The 26,792-nt window shown below is 41.3% G+C and overlaps 1 protein-coding gene across 2 annotated transcripts; it reads right to left on the reverse strand.

The window, feature by feature from the left end:
- Positions 1-341: 341 nt before the first annotated feature.
- WIPI2 (WD repeat domain, phosphoinositide interacting 2) lies at positions 342-24,012 on the reverse strand. Of its 2 annotated transcripts, none has more exons than XM_075058830.1 (12): positions 23,745-24,012; positions 14,549-14,631; positions 9,735-9,904; positions 8,368-8,464; positions 7,663-7,760; positions 7,112-7,204; positions 6,246-6,316; positions 5,209-5,316; positions 4,286-4,450; positions 3,190-3,297; positions 1,889-1,986; positions 342-1,044 (listed from the first exon to the last, which is right to left on the reverse strand). In XM_075058830.1, the coding sequence occupies exons 1-12, from the start codon at positions 23,816-23,818 to the stop codon at positions 932-934; spliced, it is 1,278 nt and encodes a 425-aa protein (XP_074914931.1). In that variant the 5' UTR covers positions 23,819-24,012; the 3' UTR covers positions 342-931. The 2 variants fall into 2 exon arrangements, with proteins under 2 accessions (XP_074914931.1, XP_074914930.1); XM_075058829.1 differs by having other exon boundaries at positions 1,856-1,986.
- Between the last annotated feature and the right edge of the window lie 2,780 nt (positions 24,013-26,792).

A 26,792-nucleotide genomic window follows, 5' to 3' on the forward strand; every position in this document is an offset into this window, starting at 1 on the left:
CTTCCCTCCAGCCTGACAGATTCCTTGCTTTGGATAATTTAAAAAAAGTATAAAAAAAGGTTATTGCTACTCTGCCAAGGAAATAAGACAATCTACAGGAGAGAAAGAAAGTGCATTCCAAGACTTCTCTAAAAAAATCCACAAGCTTATCAGCCACTACGGGCTGTAGACACCCCAGTACTAAAGGTGTACAAACAAGAGTCTCTAGCAATTCCTGCATTCTAGCTTTCTTCCTGCAGCAATTCCTTTTCTTCCCTGTAAAGGCACTTTCTATATTCTATATCCTTACGCAGGGAAACACTTCCAGTTTTCCAGCCCAACAAACAGAACAGTCCCACAAATACACAACATTCAGAAGGAATTTTAATTAACAAAATGGTCCAGGAAAGGGGAGGGAGAACCCAAAAAACCAGGCCATTGCATTTGAAAGGTTGCATGTCAGTCACTAGGTATGCCTGCAAGCCCATGCACAGGAAACCATTTGGACCTTTGTCAGTGCAGAACTAGTCTCAGCTTCCAGAACCACTTCTCTACTCCTTCCTTATATAAGCTAAATATTATATACATATATAAAAAAAATACAAACTTGAGTTTGTTATAAAGTGGCTTCTCTCTCTCCCCCTCCTATGCTTGCTTGGCACATGAACGCATGCAAAGCTAGTAGGCTCTGAGGGCTGCACAAACAGCAGGTTTTGGCAACAAAAAAATAAACACAGCTAAAATAGATAAGCAAGATTAAAAGCCACTGAATTGAAAACCATATATTTTTCCAATTGTATAGAATTAGAACTACAGCTACGACTTAAAACTGTAAGAGTCTGTCATCCTCTCTCCCAACTCATGTCAAAGTTCATAGCAGCATAACACGAGATTCCTCAAGAAACATCAAGCCAGTGTTCTCTGCTTCAGGAGTGAGTTCACAGGTCAAAGTTTAGTCCGTCCGAAGGATCATGGGAGGATGCTCACTGTCTTCATCCAATCTAAGTGAGTTGGTTTCATCTTCCAGGCAAACTCCACCCACAGCACCCAGGTCATCCGTATAGGCTGGAGAGAAAGGAACAAATAGTTGGGGGATCAGCAGCACAAACTAAGGCTTGGATCTAAAGTGAATTACTGGAGCTGAAATACCAGACATTACTTGCAACAGTTTCACTGCTACCCTATGTTTGCTTTCATCATGATCGTGTTCCTCCAAGCCAAGAGCAGTTTATAATAAAAATTAAATTACTCTGCGTGTGTGCAACACATACTTGTGCTTTGGGCAGGCTAATGTTCTTAATCTCCGCCCATGCATTACAGCTGCAACTGCAGTCTTGAGGCTACACATGCAGACAGTCCTTCCTCTGCAGCTGAAGCACTGACCTGAGTGCCATACAAAGATGGTAGAAGCTCCACTTGAGCTGCAGCATTAAGCAAATTCTCATTCTCTCAATATAACAGAGCAGCAAATCAGGCTAAAAGGTCACTGTTCCCATAAAGGAACGGTAAGTACTCCTATCAACCTTGTTAACAAAAAAAAGGGGGGGGCTATAGTTCAGATACTTTGCATGAGGTCTGGATGCAGGACTCCTGTACGAAATAGTTATATTAGGGCATTTCTAGAACCATTTGGCAAGTGCTGCAACTATCACTAATCATTCACAATTCAAGACAAAGTTCTACTCAAAGTAGCAAAGATGACTGATCCATCTATAGGAGGCTACTGTACAAGTGCTCTTTTCCTACTGCTCACCAATGCTCCACATCACACCCACAGTTATGAAAAGCTCAGTGTCGAAGTAGACGAGCTCACAGCCATCTAGAGAGAAGCAATACGCAGAGGGGCTCTCTGCTCCATTTCCAGCCTTCTCCTTACCATGCCTTGTGGGTGAGGAAGGCACATATGTACCTTTAGTCACAGCAGCACTGTACGTCTGCGCTACCAACGGCCGGTCATGGGATGCAGACTCTAGAATTTCGTTGGCTGGCTCCATACTGCCATCGAGCCTACCAAGCAGAGAGAGATTAGCTGGAGAGGTGATCTACCTGGGCATAATACAGCTTTAGTTGACAGCTACAGAAGAATATCTCATTAGATATGCAAGAACAATACATATACATATGTAACAGGAAGAAATTGGTCCCTCCATTCCAGAGGACTGTCAAGATGGCATTTGACAACATTTCATATTTAACACTGAAGACGCATCAATGACACGCTTGCCTCTGACATGGCATCAGAATCTAAATCCTAGTAGTTGATGCTGTGAAAAAAGACTCAAAACAAGAGCGCATGATTTAAAAAAAAAAAAAAAACCAAAACAAAAACATTCTAATCAGCAATATTACAGATTGTCTTTTGAGCTCTGTCCACAACATAAGCGGTTGCTTCATACACATATACTAGAAAACCCTATAGTGAAGGTATTAAAGTATTTCAGAGATTAAGAACGTGATAAAAACTTCCCTCTCAGACATCATTTCATCTACAAGTGAAACCAGAGGTCATACCTTAAAATGATCAGATAAAGGTATGATTTTTGACCAGTATTATAGATTGGCCAAAGCTGCAAACCTGAATTATCTTCGTGAGTTATCGGCGGCTTTAATCCTATGGTTGATCATGTAACTAATCCAACTATATTACCCTAGCTTTTCATGCCAAACATTATTAAAAAGTAACAATGCTGGGTCGTATTTTCCTTAAGTGTTCTACAGTACCGCTGCCGAACATTAGTTGGCTGGCCTACATGCAAGGAAGTCTAATAAGGACACTGGTAAAGAGAGAATAAAGAAAAATTCATAGGCCAGATTCCCCTCTGTGAAGTCAGAGCAACATCTCTTTCTCATCTCTGTAACCGCTTCATTTATTGACGAAAAGGATTCTGTCAGACGTTTCAAGTTCTTGTTTAAGTAACTCAAACTGCCAAGAGGAAACAGGATCATACAGCTAACAGCGATTGATCCTTCACTGCGATCGGACAGTGTTAAGTTTCTGCTGGTAAAGCGGTGCTTAATGTAGTAGATACTAGGAAGGAAGGTGCAGGGGGATTCTGAAGTTACTCATTCATGTCAGAGGTCTGGAAAAAGATTAGTTTAAAGAAATGAGCTGTTTCAAGTTAGACTTTTGTACAACAGAACTAAGTTTAAGAACAAACTGGATTTTGTGAACAAATAAAATACAACAGTCCTCAGCTAATGTGGACTTACTTGTGCTGCTTCATTAGTGTGCACTCTCCTCCTTCTTGAGGGTCTAGGTTGTACATGTAGAGATACCCATCAGCAGCTCCCACCAATAAACGAGGGATCTTCTGGATTCTAGAAAGGTTTAGGGGAGAGCAACAAATTAATAAGAACTTAAGAAAGCACACTCTCCTCCCCTCCCATGATTTTATGCCATTACTTCCCACACTCTTACTCGTAGACAGAGAACACTAAGTTAGACAGAGCACCTAGGAAAAAACTGTGCGTAAAAAAAGGTAAGGCATAACCACACTTCGGGGCTAATGGGATGCCACAGAAATTGAGCAACTCCTATATAACCCAGTAAAACAGATTCAGAAGTTACCACCCTGTTACCAAGCTTTGTGCAACTCCAGAGACAAATATTCTAACGGGAAGTATTTAGTTATTTCAGAAATGTTACAAGGCTTAACTATTCCTTAAAGGGTGCTTTGAGATCAGAGGAGTGGGAGTACAGATGTGAAGTCAATTTAGCATAAAGACTATAAAACCCCCACAAAATAAGCTTACTACCGCTCAGCTTATTGCTTTGGTAGCTGTGCCAAATGGCACCTGCCTTTGGTGAAGACAGATTAAAGATTCTATTTACTCCTCAAAATTAACTTTAATGAATGCTATGCTGTTTCAGAGACAAGAACAACATGAACTTGCTTTCAAAGACATCTTTAATGGTTAGTCTGGACTGCCTAATTTTGCAATTCACTAACACAACACACAGTATCACTCCCCCTAGCACTAACGGAAGCAAATGGCATAAGCCCATGGGTCTGTTCTCAACACTCTTCCTTCAAAATTAAAAGACATCTTTAAACAACACTTAGAAATAGTCTATTCTCATCCAAATATTATGCCTTTTCCTCCTCCTCTCATAGGACTGTGAAGTGTTAGCTCTAACACATTGCTCTTGAACGGGAAGAGGATTTGAAATGATTACAGGCGATCCATTGCTGTGTGTACTACCCGCCCTGCTGGAGAGGAGGTTATGACCTACAGTGTCAGCCTCTCCATAGCCCAACGTGGCAATCCAGTGGGTGATGAATGCAGGCTCAATTTCTTTACTCACGTGGCAAGTGCACAGATGTTTTTGTGCCCACAGAACGGCAGGCGGACTGTAGCAAAGGCTCTACCCTGGTTGAACATTTCTGTTACTTGAGAGGGCAGATAGCTTGTTGAGGCCATCAGCACTTTTCCAAAGTAACCTGTCCAGGTTGTAGGCTCTTCCTGAGGTCTACAAATCAGAAGAGAAAAGTGACTGACTTCACTTTCACATTAGAAAGAAAGGTGTGTAAACACTTTGAAACATTTTTCTAAGATGTTAAGCAGCTATTTGCTTCTCTTCAGAAATAACTAACACCCTTGAGAACTCTAATGCACTCCATTTATGCTACAGGGCACAATATATCCTACAGTACCCTCAACCTGTTATTTAAGCATGTTTGACTGTAACCTGATACTTCTGCTTATAAAACTGCATTTCATAAGGTTCATTATACAAAAGCAAGATCTACCAAAAAGTGCTACACCTCAAGATTTTATTCAACTGTCTATCACTAAGCAAATCATTGTTTCCAACAACTTCCGCAGAAATGCAAGTTAAGACTGTCCACTAAAATCACAAATAGGAACATTTTACAAGCTGATGCTTTTTAAAGCCCTATAGGCAGTTACAAGGCATTGCTGAGATAGCTCTTCCCATATGGATGTGAGAAGAGGTGAAATGCAAATGTAACTGAAAATATTACAGCTGCTCCACATTCCTCTGCCAAAGATGGCCAATTTCTCTTCGGCAGAAATACCTTTTCTGTTCACCAGGAGAACAGCACAGAGCTCAGCCACAGTTCCTGATTCGTAACTGACTTCTTAAGCCCTTTACTTAACAGAAGTGTTCAAAAGAAGTCTGTCCACACTTTGGAGAACTCATCCTGTTGAGTATAGTTTATTTTAAGGCCTTTTCCTTGAAAAATCTAAGGCAACTCTGAAACATACTTTTCTTTCACAGTCTCAAGTTTGAAGATATGCACTGTCTCTGTGTTACTGGATGCAGACAGAAACATGCCATCCATGCTGAAAGCCAACGAACAGATGCTCACACACCTAGGGGGCAAAAAAAAAGAAAAAACAATGAAGCATTATTTTTGACATTCAGTACTGTACCAAATGGTGTAAGAAGCAAGCTAGTGTTAACTCATGGGAATTGACTTAAATGAGAATATTACTTCTGCATTTTGGTAGGTAGGAGTCTTTCTGCACATTCACCACTAAGGAGCTCCATAATGTTCACACAAGCTGTACTGCGAGAGCTTGGAGGAACTGTGGCTGCATGGTAGACTCACCTGCTCTTCCTCTCCTGTCAGAGATTGCAGGTGACTCGCAATTAAGCTGAAGTATTTGGCTTAATTAATAATTAAGCAGATTTCTCAAGTCACCACTGCTTTGCAAATAAGAAAAAAAAGAACATTTCCATAGTAAGTATTCTGAACGCTCTGATACCTTCTTAAAGCCCTTCAAGAGCAAGATCCCCATTAATGATGTTCAACTCTGATGTACACCAGATATGGGGCGTTAATTAGTAACAATCTGAACTCAGTCTTACCTCTGTATAAAGTACAGTAGAACTAGAGTTGCTAGTTACCACAAATCATAGTACCATTTCACAATGGCTATCAATGATCACAGCACTAGCAGGATTTAGAAGAGAGAGAGAATATTAGATGTACTGCCTCCAATCGCCATTAAGAATACAATTTATCTTACAAAAGGTGACCCACTTTAAACAAGTTCCCTCACCAATAAATTTTTAAAAGGCAAGAGGGAGTACAGTTCTGACAGGATTGATTTATGGATAGCCAAGTCCAAAGGAGTGAAACTGGAAGACATTCAAGCTGAAACTGTTGTAAGTGTACATGCAGGGATGAATAAGAGATGAAAATACGCAAAAATCAGGATGCCAGCTCAATTGCAGAACATACTGGAGATCTACCATACGGAATGAGCTTCAGATAATTAGCCCAGTTGAACTTTACCTCTTCACTCCCCTTCGGAATTCAAAGAGTTTCTGTCCCTCTGGAATGGAAAACACTCTTATTACCGTCCCCTGTAAAGAAAAAAAAATTTATTTGTTTCACGTTCGTTCATTGTGTATTAGCTCTAGTGAGCAGAGTACAACCACAAGCAGCAAACCATTTTGCTGTTAACTTATTGCCGTTGATGCGCACCACATACTAGCATGAAATATTTATGGAGCTTGTTCGTAGGATGTGTTTGAAGAGCAGAGAAACAACAAGAGGTGGGAGCTACTAATGTAGAGAACAAGCTATGCATCAAGAACAGCCCTTCTTATCATATTTGATCATGAAAATGACCACACTAGATGAGTACCACAAGCACAGTCACCTGGATGTCTTTGTGTCTTTATCAGATGCAATCAGTTACACTTTTATATTCTAAGCTTATTACCCAAAAAGCAGAGGCTTCAGACTTTCTAATTTATACAATTTAGATGGACAATTTGTCATTGTGTGCCGAAGACTGGCAAGATACTTCTCTCTGTTCTGACTTTAGCTGTCTTGTTTTCATTAGGAAGACAGCATCAAGACAACTAATTTCTAGTAAGTATCCTGCACTAAAGGGAGAAACACTTAGAGGATTGCCCTGATTATAGCCAGATTAAAATGTATTTATTTAAATAACCTTATTATCCAACATTTCACAGCATGGAAATTGTGTCAAATATCATTAACAGTTCTTAACTTAGATTTGCCATTATAACTGTAAGCCTTCTTTTTTTGGCACTCGCGCATGGAATTCTGCATGCTTAAACTTATTTAAAATGCTTAGAAACAAATTTCATTTTTATCACAGTTGGCAAGTCAATAAAAAGTCACATTACCTTTTCTGATGCAGTGGCAAGTTTAGTACCACTTGCGTCAAATGCCAAAGCAGCCAAGGGACTATCATGAGCTGGGATCATATTAGCAGCTCTCTGCAGAAGTGAATCAATAAAGTATAACCTTAGTACAGTACAGGTTAAAAGCTACATGTTTGCAGCTTAAGACTGCATATTTAAGAGCATTCAAGGCAAATATGGGTCTTAAATATTGAAGCTGTTGTCCATAAAGTGTTTCAGTAATTGCTAAGTAAAAGTACATAAAATTATCACTGAAGCATGTGCATAGAGAGTACAAGCAGTAGGATACTTAAAAGACAACTAAAACAGAAATTACTTCACTTCGCTCCGCCCATTTGCCCAACTCTACTCAAATCTAATATTAGCGTCTGTGTTTTCTTTGCTGACGTTCTGCGAAGCCTAGCTATGAGAGATACTTCAAACTGATGTAGGGGAACCTAACTGAGTGTCTAGCAATTCCTCTCTGAGTGAGTTAAATCGTTTCCCAAAACTGCATCTTTAGAAGTGGAAACAGCATTCACAAAGATCCTTACCAGATTGATGGTGTCAAAGACTTGTACTTCTCCAATAGTTGCACTTCCTGGATAGGCCAGGTAGCAGTTATCATTATTTATTGATAAAGCACACAACCCTAAAAGGGATGCAGAAACAGAATTAGAAAGAGGCAAATTCCAAGACTTATGTAGCAAAACTTTCTGATTCTGCATTTGAATATTACAAAGATAAATCAACTTATCCTCACAAGGTATCAACAGAAACAGAACAAGGATGAGTAATCTCAGAGTCAGCCTGCAACATACTTAACTATTTAACGTAAGTTAAAATTTAATATAAAGTAGAAAAGGAAGAATACCAACAGAGCTACAGTAACTGATTAAGCAGTAGAATTTTCCACGTCTGCCATGACACCTAAAGGATTAACCTGATAAAGCCTTTAACCATACCAAGTGCTGGCAAAATCCAGTTTGCATCTCTACTACTTCTTTCTAACATTTCAACACATCCACTCTAGGAGACTAAAATACTGGGAAGATGCAGTTTAAGGCAGAGTCTGCTATTTGTTCTCAAAAAGCTCACCTGGATTAAACGTGTAGGCTTTAAGACAACACTCATGTATTTAATTTGTTACTTTTATTTGGAAGTGGAATTAACAATGCTACAGTTCCCTCTAGGAAACGTCGTACGTTGACACAGAATGCACCTTTCAGAGTTATGCTATCTTCTAACAACATACTTACCGGCAGGATTGGGAGGTGTCTCCCTGATTGTATGTAATACCTTCATGTCTCGTATGTTGTGTATATAAAGAGACTCTTCCAGACATACTATCAGCCTCTAGACAGGGGAAAGATGAAATGCTGATATCAAACTAGAGTTTACATTAATTTATCAATCCTAAAAAATTGTATCCAAAAAAGCAGTAGGTACCTTTCAACAGAGAAAAGGTTGTACCCACCTGATGGGAAGAAATAAGAGTCTGATAGAAGATACACAAGTTACACCTCTTGACAAGGCTTCAACAGCTCAATACTACACTCGGACACTTGAACTGACCAGTGCACTTGACTTTCCTCAACCACGCTAGTGCAAATTGATTTAAATTAAAATTATTTACATTACTAGTTTAAGTCAGCAAGCCAGAAACCTTCATTTAAAGCTATTTTAATTCTTATTCTGTACGTGCCCTTATGTATTCCGCCCCCTCAAGAGGCCAATTCACATGTGGAAATAATTTTCTGCTTTGGCTAAACAGAAAAAACAGAGAAGACTTTTTTTAACCATTTATAGAGCCTATTACTTATAACCATTTGTGAGGGGCTTTTTTTTTTTAAACTTTGATTAAATTCTTCAACATCTCATTTACACTTTCATAGACTACATCTGGATGACTAACAAGATGTTACTCATTTAACACTACCTCACTACACCAAAAAATCAAATTAACCAGTGTTTCCCCTTACGGTTTTAAACAGGAATCCCATCCTCCCACACCTGATCTTTGGGGGCAGGAACGGACACTAAGAAAACTTTCTCCTTCCAATGCCATTCTCTCTAGTTTGAATGAACTGGTCGAAGACGGAGAAGTCTGTCTTTGCAGAAGAGCCTACTAATGATTTAGCAATACAGCAAACTATGGTTCCAGGTACTTAAGTCAAAAACTTCACCAGTTCAGTTGGTTGGGTTTTTTTTTTATTTTTTAAAAGAATGCAGCAAACTATATTTAAAAACATAAAAAGTGAATAGATAACAATTTTAAGTTTAGGCCTGAACAGAAATTGTCAGTTTCACATACTTCCACATTTAGGATCACAAGATGATTCACACTGGGAGGGATCTCAGGAGGTCTCTAGTCCAACCTCCTACTCAAAGCACACCCAGCTTACTCAGGGCATTTTCCTAAGCAAATACATAAACATAGAACCAAAAATACTTAACGAAATATGAGTACTGAGATGCCATACAGAAGCTACAGTTGGAAAAGTGCAAGTTAATTTCAAATAGCAGTTCTGTCACCAAAGGAAGAGACGTCAAGCAGCAGAGGAAGTGCCAGAATAAGATCCACAACCCCTTCCCATATTTTCACCTAGTCAAAATTACTACTCACCTGTCTATTGAGTTTGACAGCCAAGATGGTGTTGGAGTAACTGTAGTTGCAAATCTCTGTCCCCTTCTTAAAGTGACAAACTTTCAGCTTGCGTGGAGCTTTAAGGCTAACTATGGCCACCAGACTACTGGAGAACAGCCTCTCCACAATGCACACATCTTCTGTGTCAGCTAAGGAATCGCAATAATGAGGGAAAAATACAGAGGGAGATTTCAGGGAAGAATGATGCACATCAACAGGAAATACCGTCTAAGAAAATACTGTTTAACACCACAAACATTCTGCCACAACAGCTCAGAGTCAAGATGGGATGCAGGACAGGCTTTTAAAGAAGAAAATCTACATGGTGAATGCCGATTTACACAGATTTCCTCCCTGCTCCCCACCCTGAGGTGTCATACAAGTTTATGTTTCAGAGCAGAGTATCTACTCCCCCCCGCCCAAAAATGCGAAATACAAAAAATGGCAAATTGTCAAATTCTGGAATTCTACAATCTTCTCTTATCTCTGTAGAAACCTAGGCAAGCAAAGGTTTTTGTTCGGGTTTTTTTGGTGTGCTTTTTGTTTTGTTTTCAGAGCTGTATTATGCATGGAAGGGTTTTTGAGGACCAAAAACATGGGAGTTTCTGCACACCTCTCCATGAGGAAAGAAAGGTTATTGTACTCAAAGAAACTAGTAAACTCATTTGTTATAAGACTGCTTCAGCCTCTGATTAGTATTTTTACCTATACCATCTTTTACGTGACAGTCCCTAAAAACAATTGGTACAGGAATCACCAAAGCCCAGCATGTATGCATAGCCATAAAACAGCATTACTTATGTCAAGCGTTCTACTATGGAAGCACTGGAGGCAAAGGAGGAACACAAGCCACCAATCAAAATATGGGGAAGTCAGCAGAAGGGAAGAGAGTCCAGGATCTCCGGCAAAGAAGCCCTTTCAGAGCATTCGGTTATAGTACAGTATTGGACCAAGCTGGTTAGGAGTACAAGTCCCACCACCGGTTACCCTGGCATGTGTGCTTCCCCCTCCCATCCCCTGAAGCTCCCCTCCAAAAGCCCCAGAGACACAGCAGACATAGTTTTCACAGCAAGAGAAAACTGGAGAGAGTTTTACCACTCTGCAGCTCTCCCACAGCTACCAGCCGCTACTGGCTACACCTGCCCTTCCAGTGCAGAACTGAATCAAGACAAGCAACTTGAGCCTTTAGCCTTGATTCATCAAAACAACCAAATTTTTCAGAAGTCAGTATCTGGATTAGCTCAATGTTTAACACATTCCAAACTGTAAAACTGCCAGTAGAAAAAAAATAAAATCAAAAAACAAAAAAGCTTTTTTTCTGTAGGCGTCTGTTTTGGCCAAGAGACACATTAAATAATTAATTGGCACTGTTCTCACCACCAATGACAGAAATTCCCTGAAAAACGTTCCGTCCAACATTCTCAGCATATGACAATGTCATCACTGTGTGACATGTCTGCTTTGAAAGTGCTTTTTCTGGGCAGTTATTTCAAGAAAAAGAACAGAAAATATTTAATGCTCTACATTCTTTCGAAGGACAGAGAGAAGTAGCCTCCTTATGGAAAAGGAGCAGGTTTATGCTAAGCATTTTCAGTATTCTTTGCAACATAATTGACTTTTATCTAAATCTCATATTTAATATGGTACTTTTCCAGAGAAGAGAAAACAGCTCACAGAGGCTTTGAAAATTCAATTTCCTCAAGCAACAGGGGATAATGCACTTTAGCAACGACTTTGTTTTCAAGGAATTGTTGCCCATTTTCCTGATGCCACACACAACACATGAAAAAGATATACAAAAATCTGCTTCAATAAATTTACACATAGACTTTCAAATGCAGAGGTCCATGTTCCTTGAATCAGACTAGTAACAGAAAAGATTCTCAAATATTTTACAGCATAGGTTTTCAGGTTTCTATCTAAGCCTGGAGTCCTTCATGATGATGGCATCCTTTTACAAGAGTCAGAAGACCAGCACCCAGGTGACCCAAACCCCACAATCTGACTGCTCCCTGCTCCTGGGCAAGCACAGCTTCTTTCCCCATTCAGGGGCAACTGTGTTAAGACACAGCTTCTGGGATTTATTACTCTCCCAGGCAGGCAGAACTGGTATTTCAGAGGAGGAACAGCAGCACAGATTCAGATGGAAAAAGTGCTGTCCTATGCTGCACTGGTGGGAAGTGTAGGCAGCAGGGAAGGCACACAGGGAAGAGCACGATCAAGAACTAAGCAGTCACAGACAGAATAAAAAACTTTCAACAAGGAAAACGCTTCAAAGGTATAGACAATCCATCAGTCTCACCGTAAAAAGATTTGCTATAATACAGATAGTTACCTTTAGAGAAAAGCTTTGTGATGGGCTTTTAATTAAATTCACTTTAAAAATACAGGATGCACCTCTGTTCCTTTGTCTTCTCCTAACAGGAAGAAGTGATAAAATCTCTTCACAGCTGCCAAGTCATGTATGCTTCCTAACGAGCAACCACTCAAGTAGAGTACCAGGCTATACTGCGCATCCTACATTCAGCTGACCTGAATTAATCATATGTTTAGAAGCACTAGTTAAGTCCTATAGCAATGCTGTTAATGACAGGGTTTTTTTATTTTTTTATACACTACACAAGTGAGCATTGCCAGGAACTCAGATTCAAAATACAGTACGAACATAAAGAACTGCAAGATGGTTTAAGTATCAGCAGTGAGGGGAGAACAAGCAAATACATAACAAGAGCAAATACATAACAAGATTACAGTTTCATAAACACAAGCATGTAGCATCACAGACAAGAGCTGGTTAGAACCAGCTAGATTATGATCAGCTGTGCTTTTATTCCATTTTTAATCCAAGAACATGAAGCATGTTATAAGCATTCATTAAGCCTTAAAGCACCCTTCAATCTAATACTTATTTTTACAGGGGGTCAACTGAGCAGGGAGTTAGGCGATTTGTACAGAATCACAGTAGAAGTCAGTGATGGGAGCAGACAAAGAAACCTCCCATTCCTTTCAGTTGTTCTCTCAAACACAAGACAGCTGGGGCACATTCTGTAGTTTACTTTAGACACCTACACAAGAACTGGCAGATCAAATATTACAGAAGAAAGGGAGGGGTCCTTCAAAGTGCTCACTCAAAACAACACAATTGGGAGGCAGGAGGCACATGTCTGGGAGGCCTCAAGCTACCTTTCCCTGCAGAAAGGAGGCACCCAATACACCAGAAGCCCTCCACCCAGTTATCAAGTTTTAAACAGGCATGGTTTGTAAGCCCAAGACTGAAAATTAATTAACTGCATACAAAAAATTAAGATCTCAAATATTTCAATCTGCTGCAGACATTGCATGCCCTACAAGCAAAGGTCAGGACAGGCTGGCTTACACAGCTCAAACCTTCACATTTTCTACTAAATGTTACCTCACACTCTGTGCTCTGTATTTACAGACTTAACACTCATGGAAGAAAACTTACAATATCAAAGAGGTTAAGCCAATGCAGGCATCCCAGAACAGTCTGAAGACAAGACTGGAATCAGCAGGTTTAAATTCCAATCCCAGCTTCCTTATCAGTTTATTGCAATACTGTGAGCAAGGCACTTTATCCAATTTGTAATTTTTCTTTCAAGGACTACCTTGAAGAAGCAGTCCTGCAAAGTTCAGCTCAGTCTCTCTCAGTGTGTTTATTCAGTGTCTCGTGTAACAGGAGTCATCTTCACTGAGTCTCCTGGGTTGATATCAGTCCAGATACTGTAAGTGCCTAACATACTATTGAGGTCAGGTATGTAAACTCAACAGTATAAAATGGAATTCAAGCCACCGATTAACCAGTACAACCAGACCATGACTCAAACAGGCAGGTGTAGCTCCAACACAGTTTAACCTGACCACAGGTGCCTAATTTGAACCTCACAATTACTTCTCTCCATTGACTGTATACAGAATCAGGCTGTCACCACAGATAATAGGTGATCTGAATCACACACCATTTTCAAACTTAAGATGCCACAGGGTCAGTTCACTTAGGGTATGGAGTCTGAAGACAAGTCTGTTGTGTAGCATGGTACATCAGGATCCTAGTATAAATGCTGACATCATAGTCACTGGTACCATCTGTTCACATGGAATTTACAAGAAAGCAAGGATACTCATGCATAGCATTCATATTTTACTTATTAGCACCTCAAAAAGGGAAGTCTATGAACTGCTGGTAAAACAGGGGTTACCGCTTCTCTCCCACGCCTCCCTCCATTTCGTCTCATATCCTACTCAACTGTGACCAGTATTGAGAAGTTATGGGAATCTGGATTATTCACCCTTTTGGACGAGTAAACCCACAGCTATCACGTTAAAAATTATTTTTCCAACAGCAAATATTAGGATTAAAGAAAAAGATAATCAAGGCTTTGTTTTCTTATTTGATAAAGGTATATTAGTGGTTGCCTGCCTCAATAGCCAGCATAAAGACCCAAAAGACACTCTCCCACACCAGTAAATTCTCTTTTTTTTAATGCCCAGCTGCTACACAACCTGGCTATTGGACATAAAATTAGAAAAGCAAAGAGTTCTCCTCATAGCTATTACCAAGTTTCACAAAATACCAGCTAAATTTAAATACAGAACACTGATATATGGTTTTACCCTGCCAGCAATCAATTGTTTTGTATTTGTGTGATATTTCATCAGATACTTAAGGTTCCTCTTATGTCAATTTCAAACAACCTGTGAAAAAATGAAACATGTCTTATTCTTCCTAAATTCAGCCGAGGGGATAAAAAAAGAGAAAAAAAGAAGATACTCACTGCATTCATAGATCTGCTCTAATTTGTCCACAGAAGAAAGAGAGAAGAATTTGTAGCCTGATTTACTGCCAACTGCAAGGGATCTGAAAAAGAAACAAGCCAGTTAGGAACATAAACTAAATCAGCTGTGATTACCCTTGGACAGATTCTTACCCTATTCTAAAACTCCAGTTGGGTTAGCTCAGTACAAAGAGCAATAAAAAGCTTGACTGAAAAAGCCACGATAGACACAGATGCTTCCTCAACTCTGAAAAGGCCAGATAGCTTCAGAATTACCCCAGGTGTGGAATTCTGCTTCACATTTTATGGAATGAGAGTTCACAGCTTAATGTAAGCCTACTGTCCAATTCATATTGGTGATTTCTCCACACAAACTAAAAGCTTTAGTGTGGAAGAAAGATGATGACTTGAATAATGTAATGCAAACCAATTACATCATTGCCTCATCATTAGAGGTGACCTCCAAGACGTTTTAAACTGAGCTGTCTGGGGATTTTTTGCTTTTGATACTGTTACCTTCCCCAACCACCCCAAAAGAGCTTTCATATTAAAAAAAAAATAAAAAGGAATTAAAGACTGCCAACTCTAATTTTCTCTGGTTTTATTTGATGACATTCTAGCACCTCCAAAGAACATTGTTAGGTCTCAGTCTTACAAATACTCATGCCGAATCTTTGATCAGAGGAGCCCTCTTAAAAATGCTAGTCACTGATGTTAAACAGATTTTAACAATAGAAGAACATTAAAAAACTGACTACAAACCCTTCTTTCCTCCATTAGTCAATTTTCACACTTAGCTCACAGACCATTTAATTGCTTTTCCAGTCAGAGTCAAGGACAGGTCTTAAATTTTAAGCTAGAAAAACCTTTAGGCTTGTCTTGCAGGTGTTTACACATCAGGGCAGCAGACAATGGCACATTCTTATTTTCCCCTCCCCATGCAGAGGATGATTTTATGCCACAGAATAAGAAAATTAACAGTCAATATAGTTGTGCAGAAATGTATTAGTATGCTTATAGTTCATATATTTCTTACTGCCAGGACACATGGAGAAAGACTAATTAAATTCCAATAAAATGTATTTTGATATGCCAAACTGTGGCAAGTCATTCAATACAAGGCTCAAACCCCAACGCTGCCAGTCAGCCTGTCAAAATGCCCTTCTGAACTCAGCAAGAGGATTCTCTGTAATTCAGATGCACTAACAATTAGCTCTGCATCTAGGAATCTGTATTGTATTCTTGCTCTTTCCACATTTTCCTCTCATGGCTCCAAAGTGAGCACTTTTTAAATTTCAAGGTATTCAGAAGATTAAAAATTGTTCCTCAAATGGTTTGCCCTCTGAAATTAAGATCCCAAGCTATAAAATCAACTTCTGTATGATGGTATGACCTTCTGTTCGAGAAAAAAGTACAACTGGCACAGTCTGGCTAAGAAATTATATTTGAGAAGGTTTAAACCTTCAAATTAAAATATGCACCATCCAGGTAAGAGAAGTAAGCCTCCTCAGATTCAATAACCAAGATATGAAAAAAGCATATTAGGCTTAGAGACAAAGAAGCAACCATAAAACAAAATTTTGTTGCTGCTCCTCTAAGTCACCTTAGAAATAGTGAATTTAATTTTACTTCAGACAAAATCGGTATGTTCAGCAGACTATATCTGATAAGTTGCCAAAGACGCTTCAGTGTTTTTCCTCAACTACTTTTGTACAACTCAATGAAAATCCAAATTCTGTGAAAAAAATATAAAACTGTAATTTGGGGGGGAAAAAAAAGTAATGAGTTAGCTTTTCTTAGATCATCTACTGCTTCCCTCAAAAGAAAGTTTAACAAAAGAATGATATTAAAACTGTCACTTCACAAAGGTAAACAAGCACTCAGTTGAGTTAAAAATAAATGGAGTCACAAGATTCCTTGCAATATAATCGATCTACAAAAGACATAGGATGATTTCCTTACAAAGAATTCCACAAAGCAGCTATTTGTGAGTGTATTACTAGGCAGAATTGATTCCTGTATTGTACTTGCAGCTTTAAATACAGAATATTGCTGTATATATGTCTTACTGACAGTATCACTGAAACCAGTAAGGAAGCCCATTTTTCTTGTCCTACCAACTACCTATACCTCATTTAAATAAGCTTTAGACAATAGCGAAAGCAAGCTGCATACACAATTAAAATCATTAGACTGAGTAGAAGCCAAAATGAAGATGCACAGAACGGACCTTGCCATCCATGGCAACTGCTTTTTGTTATTTCTTTCGGGATCAAGGTGATGAAGTCACAAATCATTTGTTTACACAGAACAGTTCGAGTCAGTATAATTAAACCTGTTTCAGTATACAAGTGTAACTGCAAAACAACCCATTTTTCTTCTAGAACGGCATTCTTGGTTTTGGAGGGATTGAGTTTGTTTTGGTTTTCTTTTTTTTTTTTTTTAATGTACTCTCAAATTACTTCTTATGAAACTATTGGAAAAAGGCTTTTTATATGTAATAAGAGAACTCACTAGGCCGTTATACCAGCATAATCATAATGATTTAAATCCCCCATCTTCCCCCGCACTGATATTACACTTAAGCCCTTAAGACACCTGATAGCTATCTAAATGACCAAATCCACAAAACAAGTATCAAGCCAAAATTACCTCGCCTCCAAAAAAACGCGCAACCATATGGGGAAGAAATATGATCAATAAGCCATTCAGCTATTGCTCAAATAGACAGTGGCCAACAAGAAGCTACTGTAGTTTATCAGAAGCTCTTTTTACAACATGGGTGTTATGCTTTATTATCACCAATTTTCAGAAGCTGATGAGACTGAAATTGAAAATAAAATCAATAAAAAAAAATTGCCTTTTTTCTTCTAACATTATGCTACACACAGGTGGTTTTTTAGCTTTATTATGTGTAGCCTCTATTACACACCTTAGACTGTAGACTTTGAGCTATTCTATCATCAAGGTTGTCTACTCAGTACAAAATTACCAATATAGCCATGATTTATGAAACTGTGTTTATCCACTTTTTTCAAAGATAATACTGTAGTCTGATTCAAGACTACATAAATCTTGAGAGTATTTTCAAGAGCGGCTGTCATAAATAATTAAAACTAACCTCATCAAGCAAACAGTGTTATGAGATCTTTCACACACTCATTTCAAGATGCTGACATTCTCTCTAAGTGCACTCACCTAGAGTGGGAAATCAGCTGGTTCAATCTCTCTGGCTCTTTAGAAACAAGTTTTTCAGATGGGTTAGAATCACATAGGTTTTCTCTTACTTCTTTAATATACATGCAGAAGGAAGAAAACCAGTTTTTCCCTTTCCGTATCATAGAGGACCTTAACTATTAATCAGAAATATTCTACGTTAATCAGAAAGATCCTACTAAGGGCAGCTCTCTCAAAGATTAAAATCAATTGCAGCTGCAGTATAAACACGACTCCATAAGTCATTACTATTTTAAAAAACTGGTTAATTAAACCTACTTTCATTATGATACAGTCACATTATATTAATGCTCCACCTCATTTCAAAACCAATGTAAATTTCCAAAGACAAAACATTTTGTGAACAAAGGCTTATGATGAAAAGGGGGAAAATAATAATAATAACAACAACAATAATAAAACAAAAATCAGTGAAACGACATAAGAAAAGAATTACTAAAGAAACTTACTTTGCTTTATTTCCCCCTCCCAAATGTCTGCTGAAACCAAAGTCGTAACATCTCACAAACATGTCTTAATAGAAGGGTCAAGAATGTCATTATTTTGGACAAGAGCTAGATATAGAAACTCATACGTTCAACAGATTTGTCAGCAACATTCTGACAACCCACAGGAGATTTTCCCATTGTTCTTCCATTAAAAGAAAACCAACACAAACTTAAATCTGCTACAGCAAAAGGAGACCAGACTTGCTCATCATTTAACATGCAGCAATAGGCTGGGACAGCAGAAAGTTCATAATCCAAGTAAACATCACGACTCTCAGGCCAGATTCCCATCCAGATTGTCACACACTGAGGAACAGTTCGTCTGGCAAGCCCACCTCAGCTGCTATCTCCACTGCAACAACAGCAAGTAACACAACATACGATTGCTTCTCTCAGCTATCTTCCCTGAGCATGAGAGCTACGTGACTGCTCTTTCCTTCCTTTTTTAATTTACTTTAAAGCATCCTTGGAATAAAGAGCTCTCCTGTCCTCAAGGATCATGGGTGAATGACACTGGAACCTAGGAGAAACAAAGGCAGAGGAGTGAATGCTCACAGCACCTAACCCTTGTTCCTCTCACCACAAGCAGTTTACTACAGAGATCCAAACATCACATAGTAAGGGAACTAGAATACAACTTCTGCAACAAGAGGCATGCTATACAATTTTAGAGCTACAAGCATTTGCTCAGAACATAGAATGAAACTGATTTATTTGGGAAAAAAAGGGCAGAATTAAATCAGAAAGAACAGATATATGGACTGATACCTGTCACATGCTCCAAACATAAATGAAAGCAGAGACTAAGGAAGACCTTGCAAATAAGGCATACACCAGTGTTTTCATTAGAAGTTCAAACGAAAGGCTTCCTTTTGTCCTTTCATCAGGAGTCTATTTTCAAAACTACAGCAACTATTTTGTTTCCAAGTGCTGCCACGTGACTACTTATTTTTAAAAAAGGCAACTAAAACTTCTCTACAGTCTGTTGACTTACATTATTTCACAAGCAGGTTCTTTGTTTTTTTCCTTCTTTGGTGTTTTGTTGTTTGGGTTTGTTTTTGTTTTTTTTTTTTTTTTTTGTAAATTGAGTCTGAACACCATATAAGTTAATTTTTAAGCTCTTCCAAAGGCATTTCTCTGGGAATATTTGTGTTACAACTTAAAGACTGAAACTTTTACCTATTTTATAGATACATATAAGCTTTGAGATCTTGAAGTTACACTTTGCTTAAAAAGTTATGAACTTCTATTACATTACCCATTTCCCTTGTGAGTTTTAAAGCTTGTATGAGTTTGTGAGGCGAGTTTAATTTTTCATAAATGCATCCATGCTCAGTTTTAGTTGTTATCCCAGAAGCAATACAAACAGCAGTCGGGTTTAAATGGTACTTCTTACCAAATATATATCATTAAAGATCTCCAGCTGCTAAAACATACCTAGCACTGAGATCACCCACGAGCTTCTACTGCATGGTTTTGCTAGGATACCTGAATTCTGATCGGTTACTTCACTTTCATCTGCAAGCTGGAGCTTCTACCTCTCAGAGAATGCCAGTCATGCTGAGTTGTGCAATGATTGATTCACTGGGGAAAAGGGCTAGGTCCAAAACAAGCACACTAACATCTTCTGAAAATGACCTTCAGCATGTTTTTACTTAATGAAAACATATTATATCAAAGAGAAGCCACAAAACCAACTGCTTCTGCTGCATTACAGGTGGAGTGTTTTCAGGCAGAGTTCCAGTCCCAGCCAATAATTCAAAACTCTCATGTAAGTAAAGCTTAGGGCAATATGGAATAAAGAGCCAAGACAACACTTGCAATAACATAGATACTATTCCAAGAGACAATGTTACTACATACAGGACCCATGAATGAACGCTAAAAAAAGTTAAGTGTGGGAAAAATAAACAACTAAAAGCAAGACAGAGGATACCTGCTTCAGTCACCACGGGCTACAAGAAGTGGGAAAAGCAACAGCAACTTTTATGTTGACAACATTCTTCTAACTACCAGCAATCCAATTTCCCACGACTAAAAGCCACCATGAAGCTCATCTCCTTCCTACAGGAGACAACAATTAGTTACCAACCCTTCATAAAGCCTAGGAGAAGTTAGCCTGACACCTATTTTTACCAGCAACAAGTACCATCTCTTTCCTAATACAAGGCAATTGACTCTGCTGTCTAGGTAAGCAAGACATATTTGAGCATGAGTGGAACTGACACCTTGTTCAGTTGAAGGTAAAAGCTTTAATTCTAATAACAACAATGCACCCATGTCATTTATTTTCCAGCTTTGTCTGTCAGCGATTTTTCTAATTACTGAAGCACACCTTAAAACATGATGCGAGCTCTACTGACTGCAAAGATGTAAACAAAGCTTGTCTTTCATATACTGGCTGAAAGAATATGCATTTGTTTACCTTGCTCGTCTGGAGAAGGACTCCAGTTACTTGTAATATAAGTTGAAAATAAGTAAGCTTTGCAAGGCCCAGCATGAAAAAGTGTAATTCATTCCTACTAAGTTTTTTTCAGCTCTTCTCACCTGGTAAGTGGTGATCTTCCACATATATAGAATAGCATACTAAGAAACCCAGAGAATTGACTTCTTGTTTCTCTATTCAAACAAGAAACTAAGAGAAATCACAAGTAGAGAACAAACAAACAAAAAACAACCAAAAAAACCTCCAAACACTTCAGTTTAAAGAACTTATACAACCACTAAATTCTACTCAGTTTAAGAACTAGAATGTAACTTGGTTATTTGGGTCACTTACCACATCATACAAGTGTTTTACTAAGAAGCTGCGCGGCTCGCAAAGACATCTGCAAGACTTGTTTTATACTTACTACTTTTCTTAGAGAGATGTCTTTGAGACATTATTAGAAAGAAGGGATACTTACTCAACATCATCCAGCCATCTCATTTGTCTCAAAGTAAGTGGCCTTTTAAATTATTCTCATGATTTTGAGACAAGAATATGAAACAGGAGCCTTTTTATATTTATGTCATTTCTATAGTAGCCATGGCACTTCGGGACATGGTTGAGTGGTGGACTTGGCAGTGTTAGGTTTACGCTGGACTCGATCTTAAGAGTCTTTTCCAACCTAAACAATTCTGTGATTGTATAATGGATATCTGAAAATGCAAAAATATTCAAAAATGACGCAAAAGACCTAGTAATCCAATACTTTGAATTGCAAAGATATATGGGCCAGGTCTGGATCACATAAAAAGATACATCACCAAAATTCTCATCAGCTAATCTCTAGGTGCTTTACACATATTAATAATATTTTAAAAAAATTAATCTACCTGCACAATGGACATTAGAGTGCTGAATACCAAAAAAAAATCAGCTACAGCACAGAAATTGAAGAATACTTTTTGGATATTTAGAAAAACAAAATGGGAAAAGTAGTGCAGTAGCATACACAGTTGAGGAAAGAAATCATTAGACAGTTGTCATGTGTCTGTCCCCCCCAAACTCAAAGTTAAAAAGGAATCACACTTTACTCTTCCTTGAAGAAAGATTCCAAGGTGTACAAGCCAAAGAAGACCTAGATAAGCTTATATTACGTTTGCTTTCTTTTTACTTCTGTCTTGGGTTTGTTCTCAAGTCAAGCCTGCAGCTCTCTTGTTCAAAAGAAGTTTTTTGACACAACTCAGTGATCTTTAAATATATACAGCTCTCCACAAAGCTAAGCTGCAACTGAAAACAGGCAGTTGCTTTAAGGAAGGACAAATACTAATGCTTTTAGATCACCAACGTTGGACAGCACAGTTTAACTTTAAAAACTTACATAATGATCTTTATAAACTGTGAAAGAAAGAGGTGACAGATTTCCTAGTTATTATGACTTGTTTTATCCAGTAATAGGTTAAAAATGGATGGTATCAGAGCAAAACATGGGCATGTTTTATATGCACAATGACAGAGCGAGCTCTGTATGGTACTTGATGAAAAAACGTGAAAAGTAAGAGCAGAAGTCTTTGGCTTGAATCAATATACAGATAATGATTTACTTACTAATACATAGAAGACTACTGCTCCCCCCCCCCCTTCATTTATCATAAGTTATTTACTGTTAAAGTCTCTTGTCTCAAGTCTATCCAACTCCACTTGTTCACCTCTTCACTCCCAACAAAACCTACAAAAGCAAACAGGGTATTTCCTTCTGTCATGTGACCTTTCTCCTCAATCTTGGCAGTCACCATTAAAAAAAAAAAAAAAATCTTCTCGCCTTCACAATTCCCATATGCTACAGTACATGCTGAAGACAGTCAGAGATCTCTCATGTAAGGACCAGATATCATTGCTTGTAAAACAAACAAATAAACTGTTAAAAGAAAAAAACACCACTGCACACGTGGATTATGCTCTGTGATGCCAACCTGAGATCATTTCCTCTTACTCACTTCCTAAAACAAAACTCCTCCTTTCTCAAGCACAAGTTCTTTCGGTTATTGCTTCCCAGGTTCATCTCTTAGGTATTTCAGACAGTCGAATCCTTCTTTAAAGGATCTTTAGTGCTCCAATTCCAACTACTAGGGATTTCTTAAATTGAAAAATACTGCTTTTTAATACCCCATATAAAAATTATTAGGCATTAATCCAAATATGCTGCAGCAGTTAAATAATTTGCAAGATGTGCAGCATGAACCACCTGACCGTTTCTAGAATTGAAACACGAATAAGTACAACTTCAAGGACTACATGAGAAAGGCCTCTTCTCCAAAATCAAAACCAAAAGAAGCATGGGCTCATAAAAATACTTTTAAGCCTAAGGCATACTGCTTCAACACAGACAGCAAGTGAAAGTAAAAAAGCTGTATGAAAAGATAGCTATAACAAGCTTTCGGATAAAGTCTTTGCACCTCCTGGAAGACTTGGGTCTTCACGTTATCTCAGGCCCTCCTGAAAGCTGGACATCAGGAAGCAGAAGCAGCCCTCCCTCCCTTTCCCAATGCAACAGCGAGCAATGCCTCACAAGTACCAGAAAGAAAACCTCCCCAAGGCATCAACCTGGGGGAGGGAGAAGGCAATATGCTGCAACCACAGCTCAAGCAGCCCATTAGCCCTCCACTGCTTGTCCCTACGAGGGCAGCCTCACACCCTGCAGCTCCACGCACAAGCCGGGGGGGGTGGGGGGTGGCGGTGGTGGTGGGGTTGTTTCCACCCCTCCTCGCTGCACGGAGGAGGGAGACCTCGGCCCCACTCTGTGACAAAGAGACCAGAGGCTGCAGCGGGGCTCCCTGCCATGGGAAGGGGGGGCACCAGGGCAGGGGGGGCACCAGGGAAGAGGGGACCCCGCCACGCCCCCCCCCCCTCCAACAGCCAGGCCTCCTCAGCGTCCCCCGGCCGCAGCCCTCCCTCAGGAGCCCCCTCCCCACGCCCAGCCGTATTCCCCCCCCAAGTTCAGGCCGGGCTCCCCACCACCACCTCAGGCCGGGCGCCGCCCCCTTACGTGTTGTCCTGGTTGAAGTTGGCGAAGAGCAGATGGCCGCTGCCGGCGTCGCCGCTCTGACTGGCCAAGTTCATGGCGGGATGACCCTCGCCACCCCCGTCCGGCGGGGGCTGGGGGAGGGGCGGGTAAACGCCTACCAGCAGGCAGAACACCTCAACCCCGGCGACCCCGGCCCCCACCGCGGACCCGCGGCCTCCTCATCCCCGCCGGCCCCTTGTTTACGCTGCGGGCGGCGGAGCGGCCCCGCGCCTGCGCCGACCCGCCCCCGCCGCCCGCCAGCCCGCCTCTCCTCCCGGCCACCGTACTGCCGCCGCGCATGCGCCCGCGCCGCGGGGCGAGGAGGAGGAGGAGGGGCGGGCGGGAGGAGCCGCGCATGCGCTCGGGTGGTGGCGCCGAACTTGGTTGGGGAAAGGGCTGGGGCGGGGGGGGGGGTAGTGGGCGGGCAGCGGCGTTCTAAAGCTAAGCAGGGCCCGCCGGGGTCGGCGGCTGGATGGGAGACGCATTACGCAGTCGGGGGTCCCCCAACTCCGGCGTGTCCCCGCTGTCCCCCAGCCTTGAGCGCGGCCGCCACGTTACTGTCACGGTCCTGCGGGGTCAAACCCTCTGCAGTTCTGCTTCGTGCCACCGGAGGTCCCCAAGGCTCAGCAGATGGGACGGGGGCTCTGCTCCTGGGCGCAGCCCCTTCTCTGGGTGCGATGGCCTTGTCCTGGCCAGGGGTGCATCTGGTTTTGGGGGTCCCCAGCTTGCAGGGCAGCCCGGGGTGGGCAGGAGGCAATTTCAGAGCAAGGGGAAGTCGGGGGCTGCTGGATGCAGGGAGCAGCTTGTCAGGAGATAATAGAAATTGCAGGCAAAAAAAAAAAAAAAAAGGCAACTGAACTATAGGAATGTCTGGAAACTGGATTGAAATCAAGGGCTTGGTCCTGAAAAGAGCTATCTCGGGGAAATGAGCCACACTGGGGAGTGCAGGGTGTTGGGGTTCGTGCCTCTGGGGCCGGCTTATCCGGGAGGGTCCGTGAGTGATGCTGTGCAGCGGCGAGGGGTGACGGACCCATCTCCTCCACCAGTCCGGCCAGTCCCTGATGTGTAAGGGACCCTCCAGGCTCCCCACATTCAACCACCCTCCAGATGCTGATGAGGAGACTCCTCCAAACGGCTTAAACCCAAGCGACCCTGTCCCGGCACCCCGCTGCCCTGTGCCACAGCCACCCCCCGAGCGGGTCCTGCCCCCCCCATCACCCCCCACGCTCGCCTCTGCCTCCGCTACAGCTGCTGCCAACCCATCCATGTTGGTCCCGTAATTCCTTCTACCCATCCAAAGTTTCTTCTCCTGCGGGGAGGCTTTTCCTGTGAAGAGATGGCAGATTTTAATCTCAATTTGTCTTTTTTCTTACCTGCTGGTTCCAGCAGCTTAATGCGCAGGAAAACCTTCCTCCCTGGGGAAATGCGATTATAGCGTGCACTGCCAGGAGAGCCCAATGCCACCGTGGTAGCACCCAAAGGTGCAGATATTCACAACATTCACACCTGGGACCCAGCATCAGGAGCAAGGGACAACACACAGAGGTGTCTCCAGCTATGAAACTCCTGCAGCGTTTGGGATTTTGCATATTTTGGGAAGCAAGCAACCCTGGTCTTCATGAACCATTCCTTCTCTAAAGGAAAACTATGCAAGACCCCTCCCCTGTTTTGGTGACATTACAAAAATGTCACTGCATTCAGGTGTACCTGAATCTTGGAAACTCTCCTTAACATCATGACAATTACTCAGATCCTTGCAGCAGGGATGGAGCGAAAAAGAAAAGCAAGGCGGTCTCGTGGCCAGCCAATACATGAGGGGAGCTGCCATACAGGGAGTGGACGCGTCCCAACGGGGTATAGGTGGTGTGAGCGTGGACATCTCCGCATCCCACCATCGAGCTGCTCCTGGCTGCCTGCGATCCTCCAGCCGCCAGGTTTGGAGGCAGCACTGGGGCTGGAGCCATTCCCCAGCATGATGCGTGAGGCTTTGGTTGCCATAACAACTGGATTCAGGCTTCAAAAATAGTAACTTATTTTTCATTCAATTTGCCTTTTGCCCTCTGAGACAGATCTATTTCGGGACTGATGGTTCACTTCAGGTGTCCCTTGCCAGCACCCCGGCTGCGGGCTGGGGGCTTTGGGGATGGGGGTTATTCTGTTAAACGTGATTTATCACCGTTTTCTCTCCCTCCCCTATTCAGGCCCAGAGAAAAGGTAGAACAGGGCACAGGCATCATGAAATAGCCTTTGCCAAAGCCTCGTCATCTAGAAGGCTGGGAAAGGAACTTGAAAAAAAATCTTCCCGGCTAAGTGGCAGAGCGTGGGAGAGGTTTTCGGAGATGATCTCACTCTGCATCTCAGCTTGGACCTGTCGGTCTCAGCCAGGGCTTGGCTGTCCCAGATACTCTGGGAAGGTCCTACCAAAGATGGGGCTTATTTTGTTCCCCCTGCACCTCTTGGATCCCGGTATCACCAGCCTGGTCTCCAATGGTGTCTTCCATTTATGATGGGAAACATGCAGGAAGGTTAACCCCACTGCTGGCTCCCGGCAGTGGGGAACTGGGGTGCTGCTTCTGTGCATTGAGGACACTCCACAAGGCAGCATGCATCTGGAGCATCACCCCTTTTGCATCCCCTGGGGAGACGAGCTGCTTTTGGAAGGGGTTGCGGAGGGTGTCACGATTAATTCGTGCCTTGAGTTAAGGGATCCCTTAATTTTTGTCTGTTTTGGCTTTTGGAAGATGTGTGTGTGCTTCATTTCCCATGGAAATGGCCATACCAACATAACCCTTCATGTTGAGATGTCCTCAGCTGTTCCACCTTCCTCCCATCAACGTTATTACAGCATCAGCAAGGAAAGTTTGCGCTGGGGAGACCAGGACTCTCCTCCTCCAGTTACTGCTGACCTTACGTCACCTTTCTTGTCCCTTAGCTGCTGGCTTGAAGGTACCTGCAGTCTCTGGCACAGGGTGGGCACGGATGATGCCCATCTGCCCCCAGACAAGACCCCATCACATTTTACATCCCCTC

This window comes from Buteo buteo, chromosome 27, assembly GCF_964188355.1.
Source record: "Buteo buteo chromosome 27, bButBut1.hap1.1, whole genome shotgun sequence".
Lineage (NCBI taxonomy): Eukaryota > Metazoa > Chordata > Aves > Accipitriformes > Accipitridae > Buteo > Buteo buteo.

Coding starts and splice junctions, on each gene's coding strand:
- WIPI2 (XM_075058829.1), bottom strand. CDS start 23,818: ATGAACTTGGCCAGTCAGAGCGGCGACGCCGGCAGCGGCCATCTGCTC. Junction 5,317..6,245: donor TTCCGAAGGGGAGTGAAGAG/GTAAAGTTCAAC, acceptor TTTGCCCCCTAG/GTGTGTGAGCATCTGTTCGT. Junction 4,451..5,208: donor CTTGAGACTGTGAAAGAAAA/GTATGTTTCAGA, acceptor TCTGATTTGTAG/ACCTCAGGAAGAGCCTACAA.